Genomic DNA, 14,416 nt, shown 5'->3' with positions numbered 1-14,416 from the left:
TCATTTTACCAACCTCAGTGTCATGGCCTCGTCAAGTCTGACTCAGCAGAGGAGGAGGAGCCGGAGCTAGGACTGATGGAGGTCGAGAGGGTGGCCTCGTTGTCTCTGGAGGAACTTGGGGAAGAGCAGGACAAGGTAGCCCCTAGTCCCTTGGGCTTGGACAGCTTGCCAGCAGGGAATAACAGGGGCAGGATGACCAAGAGAAGGGGGAAGAAAGGGCAGGCAGTGGAGATGAGGAGTGACGGAGCTTGGGCGATGAGCAAGGACCGCCCCCTCCTGATCCCCAAGCATGGAGAGTGGAGAGGAGGCAGGAACAGCGCAGGCCAATCCAACGATTCGGGAGGAGAGCACCCCCACCCCTCTTCAGGCACACCTGGGGACTTTAGGAGATGCTGTGGGCAGTGGCACTTGTTAGGAACAAGTGCTGAATTCATGGTGTTTTGTGTGCTATTGCTGACATCTGGAGTTCACTAAACTTCTTGCCTTATTATTGCCTTGTTCCTTTGCTTCGTGGACTCATTGCCTTGTTCCTTTGCTTCGTTGAACGCATTGCCTTGTTCCCTTGCCTTGCTTTTTGCCTTGAAGCCGTTGTGCTAACAGCATTTTGCTGAACTACTTGCAGTCAAAGGCTGCTGGAGGTGTGTGCAAGAGAGCTTTGCTCTGTGCTTGCCATAAACATGGGAGCACTGGAGGGAAAGTTGAAGCAATAAAGGGGAGTTTGAACTATCAGCTGACTGTGTTGCCTCCATGCCTTGCCCCGGGTCATCACACTCAGAAGGATAGAAGACTGAATCAACTTTGAGTTGGTCAGGATTAAATTCCTAGCTATGGGTAAACTTAGCCTGCAATACTGCGCCACTACAGCTCCTGTAAATTACGGGTATCAGTTTTCTTGTAGCCAAACTTTATCCATATAAGTATGTGTTGCGGATGTGTATACGTATGTGTTATTGCAGTAATAAATAGTCTGCAGTGTCTGTTCTGACATTGTAATGAATCATTCTGAATAGAATAAAGGCAAGATATAGAAAAATAATTTAGAAAAGGAAAACTTAGTATCGGATCTTTAAATGAAGCTTTCACTCTCCATATCATGCTTTTGGTTAAATAATATTATGATCCAGAAATTTCTGTATTACCCAGAGAAAAATGAAATATTTTACAAAATTTGCTGAGTAATTGTCATAAAAGAGTATATGGAGGAGGTTTCTGATAATAAAAGAAGAAGAAGAATAGAATAGAATAGAATAGAATAGAATAGAATAGAATAGAATAGAATAGAATAGAATAGAATAGAATAGAATACTTTATTGGACAAGTGTGATTGGACACACAAGGAATTTGTCTTTGGTGCATATGCTCTCAGTGTACATAAAAGAAAAAATAAAATATATTCGTCAAGAATCATAAAATACTTAAAATACTTAGTGATAGTTATAGGATACTAGTAAGCAATCAAATCATACTAGGAAACAATAAAAACAATATAAGTTGTAAAGATACAAACAACATGGATATAGTCATAAGTGGGAAGAGATAGGTACTAGTAAGAATGAGAAAAAGAGTAGTAATACAGTCTTAGAAGCATGATTCATAGGGTAAAGCTGACTAGCTGAACACTAGCTTGATTGATATATTTTATATATAGATAAAAGAGTAAAAGTATTTCAAAAAATGTATAATTTTCCATTTGCTTTATAAGTAGATTGCTGATTCTACTCAGTTTCTCTAATACCATAGATTAATTCTTTCTGAAAGTGCAACAGTGATTATCATCTTAACTTTACAATCTACCAATTAATCTATTGTGCCTCTCAACCCAAAATAATTTTTTTGCAGTATACTTTTTGAAATGAAAATATATTAGATTATATTCTGATTTTTCACATATGGAAATACAACTCATTTAAAGCTAAAAACTATCACTATCAATATTGTGCTCTTGTTTCTATGGGCCATTATTTATGTAATTAATATATATCACTAATAATGCAAATAATATATAATCATCAGTTAATTAACAAGGGCCGTGGTGGCTTAGGCTGTAAGATAGCCTGTTATTAAAACACAGCAGCCTGCAATTACTGCAGGCTCGAATCCCACCAGGCCCAAGGTTGACTCAGCCTTCCATCCTTTATAAGGTAGGTAAAATGAGGACCCAGATTGTTGGGGAGGTAATAAGTTGACTTTGTAAATATACAAATAGAATGAGACTATTGCCTTATACACTGTAAGCCGCCCTGAGTCTTCGGAGAAGGGTGGGATATAAATGTAAATAAATAAATAAAAATATGATTTTTTAAACAACCACTGGATGTATTGATTATATTGTTTTTGCTTTTGACTGTATTAAATGTTGAAGTCACATGACAAATCTCCAAAATTGTAGGGGGGAAAGCTGCAGATTTATAATACCAAACTCAGTTTCACAAAAATCCACTTTAATTAAACTGAAGTTTGTAGCTGATCAGTTCTTAAAATTGAATGTCTAGACAAAAGCATCGGTTCCCGAAGGATTGCTGAATATATTGTCCAGAAGCAGAGGATGGAATTCTAGTGTCAATGCATTGAATTTAAAGTATTTTTTGCTTTTATAGCTTGCCACAGTACACAAATTCAATGCACTGAATTTAAAGTATGTGTGAGCCTATGCCACAAAAACTGGACGCAATTGCTAGTTGCAGTCCACTATGAACAGCTTCTATAGTGACACAAGAGACTTCTGAGAAGCTAATCTTAAGTAGAATAATAGGATGCGCTAAACAGGGTAGTTCATAGCAGGTAGCAGGGCACTGATAGAGAGGGTAATGAGATGCCAAGATTTTGCAACACCTGTAAAAAAGGCAGGGCATGGTCACCACGTTCATGATTTTTTGTGCTGTCCCCACATCCTCCCATAAACCCTGGCATTTAAATTTATTCTAAATGTAGTATTTATCTTTTGTCACCATTTAGTCAGTTAGTTCCATTTTTATGTTAAGAATCAAAATAGTTTATATGTTAAAAGGAGAACCAAAAATGCATCAACTGTTGTTTACTTTACAAAACAAAAAAATCTAAATAAATAAATAAACTCCAGTAAATAACATCCTCCTTTTTAAAAAGAAAATAAATAAACATTTAAAGCTGACTCAAATAAACAAATATTTGCTAAGGAGAGATAGGTGGATTTGTACACATAGGGTGTTCTTGGTTCAGTCATTCAAGTCATGACTGGAAAAATCCAGTCATTCAGTCATGACTGGAAAAATAAGCCAGCATATGCAAGAATTACATGTGTATATTGTGGTGCATACAAGAAGCCTGACTGGTGCTTGTTTTTCCTTATGAATAATTTGAGTTTCAACAAAAAATTGAGCATTTGCTAGTATTTGTTTTTCTTTTCAGACTATAATTATAACTGTTTCCTTTGCAGACTTTGCCAATGAGGTTGGGAGATGGACAATTATATACCTGGACAGATGGTTTGAAAAGAAAGGACTGGCATGACTATGAACGTATTCAAAAAGATGCCGTACGTTTAGGTGAGATGCTTAAGGAACTTGACCCATATATGTAAACAATTGGGAATGGGCAAAGGGAAGAAATTAGAGAACTACATTACTTACATACTTGCGATCAATGTCAAAATACAAGTATGAAATGTCAGTTTGTGTTGTGATGTCACTATGCACATCATTTCACATCATTGTGATTTCTACTGGACACTTATGTCCTTTCGGCCTATGTAGTTTTGTATTAGACCTGAATAAATAGTATCTACAGAGAGATCTTCAAGTAACTAAAATGTCATGCAAAATGCTGAATACCAAACTCAGTTTCATGGAAATCCACTTTCATTAAACTGATGTTTGTAACTGATCAATTATTCTTAAAATTCAGAGTCTAACCAGAAGTGCCAGAAGGATTACTAAATGTGATGCCCAGAAGCAGAGGTTGGAACTGTAGTGTATATATTAGTTGAAATATTCAGTTAAATTAGTGTGACATTCCATCTGCCATCTTGCTTATTTTACCCTTACCCACCTTCCTTATGGATGCCACTAGGAATTGTCATAATTGAAATAAAAAGATAAGTGGATCTGTTCCATTATTTAAAAACTGAAGTTTTATCATAGCACTGTCAGTGGATACATTTAAAAGTATCCTTTCCCTATTTTATTTTTTTAATATCCTTAAAAGTTCAGCTCTTGTAAAAATTAAATGATTTGAATGATTTATATACTATCCTTACAAGTTTGTTTTTAAAACTGTAAGACTGAAGCAAAGTGACTAAAAGTCACATAGTGATTGTCTTTGCTGAGTGGGGATTTTACCAAGCTGTTCCTAGTTACAGTTCAGTATTAATCATAACACACTGACTTAGATAAACAAATATTTCCAAGGGTTGTGTTATGCAGCTTAAGTGAGACTTTGTTCCTGTGTTTTTGTGTTGGCCTCTAATTACTTATTCAAATGGAAGTAGCTTTCATTTGTATAAAAGTGGCACATTTTTCTAGTGTAACTGTAAAATTGGGAATCAAGAGTTAATCTACAAATTAAAGTATAGTATAGGTTATACCAGGTTATACCTACCACCCACTTTTGTATCTCTGTTAGTAGTAAAATTTTCTAACCATCTACCGTTTCCACAGTAATGCACCATGTATTGTCATCTGCGCATGCCTCTCGCGCATCGTGGATTGGGTTTGGGGGGTGCACCGGCTACCAGCTCTGCTTGTCCGTTACAGCTGGGTGGTGTGGGGGGTGATGCCTGAGCTATTCTGGGAGGAGGCTCTTTTGTTTGTGGTTGCACTATAGCGCCATTTAGTTTCACTTAGGTAACGTGAACTAAACTTATGCGCAGGCAATACAAATAGTATATTTTCAGAAATTTAAATTGTCACAGGAAATTTTATGAAAACCTAATGAAAATGTTTTTAAATAATGCTATGAAAATTTTTTTAAAAGTCAATTAAATTTAAAAAAAGGAAAGTGCTTCAGTATCGGACAAAACCCCTACTGCCCACTATGAAAGCTGGAACGCCCACTAGTGGGTGGTAGGGACCAGGTTGACTACCACTGGGTTATACCAAAGTATACTAGCTCATCTCAAAGTTTTACACATTAGAACTAAACAAAGATCACTGAAGCACAATAGGCTTCATGTCATATTTAAAACTTGTGTATCAAATGAAGTTTTATCCTAACTGAGAAGAGTAAAAAGATGTACCAAAAAGTCAAAGAATTGGCACCGTATCTTTTTGGTTATTTAGAGTATGAAAAAAAGTATCAATACAAGTTTACCTTGAAATAAAGTAGTATATAAAGCACACTATTTCAAGACTTTCTAAATTTAGTAACAAAGCATCCCAATAAAATCCAGAATGGTCTAGAGCCATGATGGCGAACCTATGGCACACATGCCCGAAGTGGCACACAGAGCCATGTCACCTAGTATGCATGACGTCACCTGTTTCTCTTCCTGGTTTCTGGCGTGCATGTGCGCGCGATGATCAGCTGCATGTGACAGTGCTGGAAACTAGAAGATCTTCTAGCTGATCTTTCGTTTTCCTGTGTGAGCATGCGCGCTGGCCAGCTGATAGTCATGTGCACATTCTCTCCAGAAATCCAGAAGATTAGCTGGATGAAACCAGAAGTTCAGTAGCTGAAACCAGAAGTTCATTTCTGAAAGCACAAATGCACCCTGGGTAGCTCCTTTTCCAGATTGCAGCCTAGACATGCACACACAGTGCCGAAAAAATTTGCAATCAGTGGTCTAGAGGAAGGGTGTCAGCTATTTTGTAATCAGGGATTACAAATTTGTAGTATTTAAGAGTTAGCAAGGAGAACAATAATATTTTACAAAGTCTATTCAAAAACTTATTTCTTTGCTATAAGAAAGTGTATAGTTGCCACATCAATATATGGCAGCATGAATTTCACAGCAGGATCTCAGGAGATCTGAGGATTAAAAAACATTTGGTCTGATCTTGAAAGCAGAGAAGGGGTAGGGAACTCATTTCAGAACTAAAATGTGTCTCCTCCATTATCATTGGTCCTGTTTTCTAGGAATGCTAGGCATTCACCAATTTTCAGAACAGGTTGCTTATCTTTGGAACAAAGCATCGGACTGAGCCAAAAACAGCCCAGATTTACATTTATCTTTAATGCTTAATATTGTACATGAGTTTGAATGAATAATATTTCAGATAATCTAATTTACTTGTATTGAGATTAACCCTTGGAGAAAGGATGAAGTAAAGTATATTTAATAGGTCTCCATTATTTTAATGAAGATGAGGTATCACAACTTCAGTCTAAAGAGATGTCAATATTAACCTAAAAATGATCCTTCACTGCACCCCTGAAGTTTGAAATTAATAAGAAAAGCTATATCTCTTGATTAGTAACTTGTTCAATATGCTTTCTTAAAAACTTTTAATGTTAACAGCCACTTTACAAACAAGTATGTAATACTAGCAAAAGTCAATTGAGAGTAGTTAATTGCCCCCCTCCCACACATACACATAAAGACTATGAAAGGCCTCTCTAGCAAATTGGTTTTTAATGATCTGAGTATAATCCATTTTCTTTAATGTCCTTGCAAACAGCTGAGCTCCAGAAAACTGCAGATCATGCAATGTGACAATATCACTTTTGTTTGATCAGACTAGTATCTCCTAAAAAGGTCATGGCATCAAGAGTTTTGACTTCTGGCCAGAAGTTAATCTGATTGTTTCTGTTAGTCATATTCCATGGCACCTACTACACACTCTCAGGGATGACCTTGGCCATGGATTATCTGAAATACTGGACAAATGGTAGCTGAGGAACTCTTAACATAAATCTTGATGATGGTTCACAATTTAAAATGTTTAAATATACTTTCAAAGGTTAGCTTCACATGCTGCACAAAATCATAAACTAATATTGGCTTTGAGCCCCTCAATTAAATTTTGGAAAGAAAATTTGAAGAGTAAATTTGAATATCAGTTTTCTAGTTCCATATAATTGGATAACTAAGAACAGAGGAGCTATATATAGGTCCTGAAGTCTACTTTTGTGGTCTCCAGAGCATCAAGAATAACGCTGTGGAAAATTCTGAGGCAACAAGCTGGAAAAGTTGGTTTTTACTATCCTACTTCAGTGAAGTGTGTAAAGTGTATTGGATTTACTTAAAGTACCTAAAACGCATACTCAAAAACAACTGAAGACTGGTGTTATTAAATCACCAGTCTGCTTCCCTGTGGTTTTTGCTCACCAAACATAATATTCAAAATAAAAAGAAATATGGCCTCTAAATTGAACTATTTAGTAGGCTTTGGGATATGTACTGAAAGGCTTTCTTTCTTTCTGCTGTGCCACCCTAATTAGAAAAACTTGGTTGGATCAACTCAGTTTGACAATATTATTAGGAAATTCAAATCAGACTGATGATTTGAATCTTATCTGGGCCAATTGACATCCCACAAGTATTCTGAATCAATTCTTCATTTGCAGAAGAATGAGATCTTTATTGAATTCCATGAACATTTCATCTTTCTCTAGATGCTCAAGATGACATATATAGTTCTTCTCTCTATTGCCACTGATTATGTCCATAATAACTCATAACATACATAACATAACATAACATCAGAGTTGGAAGGGACCTTGGAGGCCTTCTAGTCCAACCCCCTGCCCAGGCAGGAAACCCTACACCATCTCAGTCAGATGGTTATCCAACATTTTTCTTAAAAATTTCCAGTGTTGGAGCATTCACAACTTCTGAAGGCAAGTCGTTCCACTTATTAATTGTTCTAACTGTCAGGAAATTTCTCCTTAGTTCTAAGTTGCTTCTTTCTTTGATCAGTTTCCACCCATTGCTTCTTGTTCTACCCTCAGGTGCTTTGGAGAACTCAGAAAAGTTATTGAGTGGATTTCATGGTCAAGTGGACTTGTGTGCCCAGTGTTAGCTTTTCCAACATTAATCACTATGACAGCAGTAGCAATACCAAAATGAACAAATTATGATAATTTTTCAGTTTTCCAATTTTTACCATGGGCAGGCAAGCAGGCAGACAAAAAGACAGATACAATGGCAATGTATGCAGAAGATACAATAGCAGCCTAAAGGTTACTATCGCCTTTAATATGTTACATTTTTAAAATTATAATAAAAATTATTTAATTATTTTAATAAGTTCTGCTTTCCTCTTTTACAATCAACAATCTAAGAAAGGGGAATGGATGGATGGATGGATGGATAGATAGATAGATAGATAGATAGATAGATAGATAGATAGATAGATAGATAGATAGATAGATGATACACACATACACACACACACACCAGTGGTGGGATTAAATTTTTTTTACTACCGGTTCTGTGGGCATGGCGTGGCTTGGTGGGCGTGGCTTGGTGGGCATGGCAGGGGAAGGATCTGTAAAATCTCCATTTCCTTCCCACTTCAGGGGAAGATTACTGCAAAATCCCCATTTCCTCCCAATCAGCTGGGACTCAGGAGGCAGAGAATAGATGGGAGCGGGGCCAGTCAGAGGTGGTAGTTACCGGTTCTCTCAAAATTTCTGCTACCGATTCTCCAGAACTGGTCAGAACCTGCTGAAACCCACCTCCAAAACACACACACACACACACACACACACACACATACACACACACACACACACGCCCTTCTAGAATATCCTTGCAGCATGTCTTTGTTTCTTAAATATTACTCCTTTCTTGAGGTGAAATTTTCTGATTACCCAAGCACATGGTGAATTCCTTTCCTCTAAACATACCAGCCAGAGAGTTACTCAAAGTACAACTATTTGTAATGTGATGTTTGATAAGAATCTTTTCAGACACTTATTTCTTTGTAGTTCATAAGACTTGGCTCTGGGATATCACCAAATGCCAGATTCTTCTTACGTTAAGTGGCTACAAAAAGTCACTGAATCTAAAAAATATTTAAGTTGCACATAAACTCGCTCTTCCTGAAACTTTTGTATGCAAACTGCGAACTATCTCTTAACATCACACTTCACTTCTTGCTATGCTACAGAGCCCCTGACTACAACATCGCACATGCAAACATGTTAACCACATTACTAACATGGGCTACCTCTTGCCCATATCCTCTCATCTTCCTGGGTGATCTCAATCTACCTGTTATTAACTGGATAACAAACGAATGCACAACTGAACCCATTCATACTACCCTGAACAATGCTGTTACAAATCTAGGTCTTGATCAACTAGTAACTAACAATACAAGACTCAACAACTGCCTTGACCTTATCTTCTGCAACAACGCAAACTCAATTTATGGACTACAAATAAAAGAACCCTTTTCCAACAGTGACCACAGCATGATAGACTTTTGTCTCAATATACGCCCTTACAAAATCTTCATAATAATGGTATTCCAAACTACAATTTCAAAAAAGCCAACTATGACCTTATAAACACCTACCTCTCCTCTCTTGACTGGCAAAATCTCTTCTCAACCTGTATTACTGCTGAAGACCACTATAGAGTTTTCCAACTTGAAGTCAGTAGAGTCATAAAACTATATGTACCACAAACCACCACCAAAATCAGAAAAAACAAATTACCCATATCACTAAAAAAGCTCCAATCCAAAAAAAAAATCCCTCTGGTGAAGAAACAAAACTGGCTATGTAGCCAACTTCAGAAACTGCTACAAAAATATATGCAATCAAATAAAAATTGAATGCACCAATTACCACACCAAACAAGAAGACCTTCTGCGCACAAATTCCAGTCGTGCTTTTTATAATTTTGTGAACAACAAACTTAAAGACTCGAGATCCATCCCACCACTAAAAGGATCTAACGGCAAAGAATATAATGATGAAACAGTTAAAGCAAACCTCTTTAACACATTCTTCGGCTCAGTCTTTGTTAACAGTAATGGCTCACACCCAACATTTCCCAGCCGTACCAACAATGAGTACAATGACCTAACACATTGTAAAGCTTTTGACTCTGTGGTGCATGACAAACTTCTCCTAAAACTAAAATCCTACGGCATCTCCGGACCCCTCCACAATTGGATAACAGTGTTCCTGTCAAACAGACAACAAGTGGTCAAAATAGGCAATGCCCTATCAAATCCTGTTCCTGTCAATAGCGGCGTTCCCCAAGGCAGCGTTCTTGGACCAACACGCTTCATATTATACATTAATGATCTCTGTGACCATATTATAAGTAATTGTGTTCTCTTTGCTGACGATGCTAAACTATTTAACACTACCAACAATACAGCTACCCTTCAAAAAGACCTTGACTTTGTGTCAGAATGGTCAAAAACTTGGCAACTCCAAATCTCAACCAGCAAATGCTCTGTCTTACACATTGGAAAAAAGAATCTGAACACTAAATAGAAGCTCGATGGACATTACCTTGTAGATGACCCTCACCCCATTAAAGATCTTGGAGTTTTCATATCAAATGATCTAACATCGCAAAAAAGGCTTTAAGAGTGGTAAACTTAATCTTGCGTAGCTTCTTCTCCAGAAACACTACACTACTAACCAGAGCATATAAAACATTTGCTAGACCAATTCTTGAATACAGCTTGCCTGTCTGGAACCCATACCTCTTTTCAGACATTAATACAATTGAGCATATCCAAAAATATTTTACAAGAAGAGTTCTCCACTCCTCTGATTACAACAAAATACCTTATTCCACCAGACTTGAAATCCTGGGTTTAGAAAATTTAGAACTCCGCCGCCTTTGACATGACCTAAGTTTAACTCATAGAATCATCTGTTACAACGTCCTTCCTGTTGAAGACTACTTCAGCTTCAATCACAACAATACACAAGCACACAATAGATTTAAGCTTAATGTGAACCGCTCAAATCTTGATTGCAGAAAATATGACTTCAGTAATATGACTTCAGTAACAGAGTTGTTAATGCCTGGAATGCACTCTGCAGACTCTGTGCCTGAGAGGTCTGTAAGGGGCATGCATAAGAGCACCAACGTGCCTACCGTTCTGTCCTAATGTTCCCTATGATTGTATCCAATTTCATATAGTTATTACATACTTATGATTATATTTATGCTTATATATTGTATATTTATTTCATGTTTATGCTTATATATACTGTTGTGACAAATAAATAAATAAATAAAAATAAAAATAATTTGAGCATTTGTGTCATTGGGCAATAAATAGCCGGGCTAAATAGAAGATGTATTGTGCATCCCCTGGCTACAAAACAAGAATTCATTTCAGTTAGCTGCTGAAACAGAAGCTCTTTATAGGGCGATAGTGTTATAATTTCGTAAGACCATCCAAGGGTTCCTTATCTCTCACTGTACACTTCAGACTTATATTGGACAAACTATTGGGTCTAGATTAAGTCTTTAAAATAAGTCTTTCTTATTTTAAAACATGTACTTGTACTTTCATTGTGTCTGTTGAAACATGAGTATTGTAAGTGCTAAATTGTTTTTAAAGGTTAATGTGGATTAATAATATACTTTTCTTTCCATTATAGACAAAAAATTATACACAAATGGCTATGTCTGTTATATAGTTACAAGACTCCTAAAACTAGTATAAGTCTCACAATCACCATAATAAAATTGCATATCAAAATCCAGCCAAATCCAGTCTGAACATCTGGCTGACTGTGGGATGAACCATATAATTTTCACATAGTGAAATTATAGGATTACCTAGTTTAATAAATAAATCGACACTTTTAATAATTTATTTTTTAAAATAAATGAAATTAATAGTTAATGTTTGACTAAATTTTCATCAAACTAAGTTGATTCTTTATATAATACATAGTGAAAAATAAAAATATATGAGGCTATCAACTGTATAACAGTCAAAATGTTTTGGAAGAACTTGAGATTAATACTATTTTCTATCTATATTTATTTCTAATATTGAAATATATGGAAGTCATAAAGTTGTATTTCTTCAGTGTGTTTAGTCATCTCCCCAAATAATTTTTTTGGAAAAATTGTGTATATACATCTGTCAGCTTTGGAAGCCATACTAGGCTGAAAGCTTCCTCACACTGCCACTTTCTCATATGTGGGAGATGGGGAGGGTGGTGGTGGTACAAGGGATTATTAGTCATAACAACATTCTTCCTGCTGGTCAAGGTCAGGCTAGGCTCGCATCTGGAGAAGGAATGGCCAGAGTGATGTCTTGAGATGGGATGGTTGAAGATTGGAGCATGTGATGGGCAGAGGAGTCATGAGAGTGGGGATTTTGGGGTTTGGAGGAACCCGGATCCCCAGATTCGGATTTCCACCAACTGTGCCAGCTTACCTATGCTGGTAAAAGAACTTGGAAGATGTTTGCTTTGGAGTCTTTTCTGCAAGGAGGATTTTCTGGAACGCTGACATTATCTTTATTTTAATGTAATAGATCAGTTAGTTGCTGAGTTAAAAATAGCTGATTAATCAGCAGTTACACAGCAATTCAGGGGGTACCCTGAAATTAAATGTATTTAAATTAAATTATGTGTTAAATAATTTAATGTAAATAATTTAATTAATTATTTTTTAAAAGACAATGTTAAAATAATTTAAATTCTATCTAACTTTTGTGTGTAGATGAGATTAAATCCTATTAAATACAGGGGAAACTTATTTTCTACACATATATAGGATTGCAATGTATTCCTATACATTGTATACAATGTACAAATCAAGATGAATTATATCAATTATTTTATTATGATGATCCTAAATTGTCATTTATTAATATTTGTTATTCGTTAATCATATTGTGAGCCACGGTGACTCAGTGGTTAGAGTGCAGTACTGCAAGTTACTTCTGCTGACTGCCGTCTGCCTGCAATTTGGCATATTCAACCAGGTCAAGGTTGAACTCAGCCTTCCGTCCTTCTGAGATGGGTAAACTGAGGACCCAGATTGCTGACTCTGTAAACCCCTTAGAGAGGGCTGTATATAAGTGCTATTGCTATATCATGATTCATGGTTACATGCTGCACTTACATTATTCATTTATTTATTTGATAATTGCCCATGTCACATATGTGACTCTAATGGGTAAACGAGATTGAAAAAGATTAGTACAACAATAATCAAGAAAACATAACAACAAAAAGCATCAAAATCAGTAAAATGATAATTATAATTAATTATATAAGTATAAAACGGTAATCTGTAGAAGAGCAGAGTCACTGTCAGGCATGCCTCCTTTCAAAACCCAAGAAAGAAAACCCCCAACTCCATGTTTGTAGAGAATAGGTACTTTTACTGAGCTTGAAATGATAGCAATGAAAGAAAAGCAAGATCTGAAGCACAAGTTGCAAAAGTTACATATTGAAAGTATCCCCAAATCTCTCCCCCCAAGGACCCAGGCTGAATGTCCAACCCCAACCAATATGGTGTCATGTGGGGTGCATCTTCAGACGTTTTCGCCCATCTGGTATTCCGGGATGGTGGACCTTGACTGGGTATAAACATGTCCATTCAGCTGCGCAGTAGATCATGAGAGCAATCCTTCCTTTTCATTCACACAGGCCATCTCTCTCCAGCTCACCTCCCCACCCAAATGCCAATCTTCCCCCTCCCTGTTACTATGGCAGCCGATAGCAAGCAAACATCATAGAAGCGACAATCATTTTTTCCCTAACTGCCTTACGGATTCCATATCCACATTACTGGATTCACAGGTAGATTGCAATACATGTCTTTAGCACCTTTTGGAAAGTCAGCAAGTTCAAATAAGTCCCATGACATTCAGGACTTTATACATCATTACCAGCATCTTGAATCCTGAAGTAAACTGGTGGCCAAACTAGCTTGTTTGTGCAGGAGAGGTGCATTGATCTAAGTGTATACATGACTACCCACACTGCCACATTTTGCAGCATGTGAAATTTCCAGATGTTTGTCAAGGGCAGTTCTATGTAGACATGTTACAGTAATCCATGTGGAATCATGTGAGTGATGTGGTAGGACCTTGTGGCCCAAAATGGGGACAACTGGTGCATAATCTGAAACTGATCAAAAGCCCTCCTAGTCCTGCCTGCCACTGCTCATTCATCAGACAAAAACTCCCTGATTGCACAATGGGTCTGTCTATTATTTTATTTTTTAAAAAGATTAAATATAAGATACAAGCTAACAAGAAAAAGAATGTGTGTGTCTGTGTCTCTCTATCTCTCTGTGTATTCACAAAGACATAAGTAATTGAATGATTTTGAGATAAAAAATTAACAAGCACACACATTATAAAAAAGCATTCTTATAGTTTCTCCATCTTTGTCCTCCTTCTAGCTCACTGTCCTTCATGTCTCTAATTACTGTATGGAAACTTTTATACTATACTTGTATAACATTACATGGGAAATATTGTAGATTAAAGGAAATTCGGGGTGTGTGTGTGTGTGTGTGTGTTGTTTTGTAGGATTTCATTCT

The 14,416-nt window shown here is 36.7% G+C and overlaps 1 protein-coding gene across 1 annotated transcript in view; it reads left to right on the top strand.

The window, feature by feature from the left end:
- GALNTL6 (polypeptide N-acetylgalactosaminyltransferase like 6) overlaps window positions 1-14,416 on the top strand; it is a 962,275-nt gene that overhangs the window by 520,824 nt on the left and 427,035 nt on the right. The window contains exon 5 of the mRNA XM_058192360.1: window positions 3,416-3,524. Within this exon, the coding sequence (XP_058048343.1) occupies window positions 3,416-3,524 (109 nt within the window). The remainder of the gene's footprint in view (window positions 1-3,415; window positions 3,525-14,416) is intronic.

Source organism: Ahaetulla prasina, chromosome 8 (genome assembly GCF_028640845.1).
Source record: "Ahaetulla prasina isolate Xishuangbanna chromosome 8, ASM2864084v1, whole genome shotgun sequence".
Classification (NCBI taxonomy): Eukaryota; Metazoa; Chordata; class Lepidosauria; order Squamata; family Colubridae; genus Ahaetulla; species Ahaetulla prasina.
Note: the sequence above shows the minus strand (reverse complement) of the source record. Positions and strands in the feature narration are given on the sequence as shown.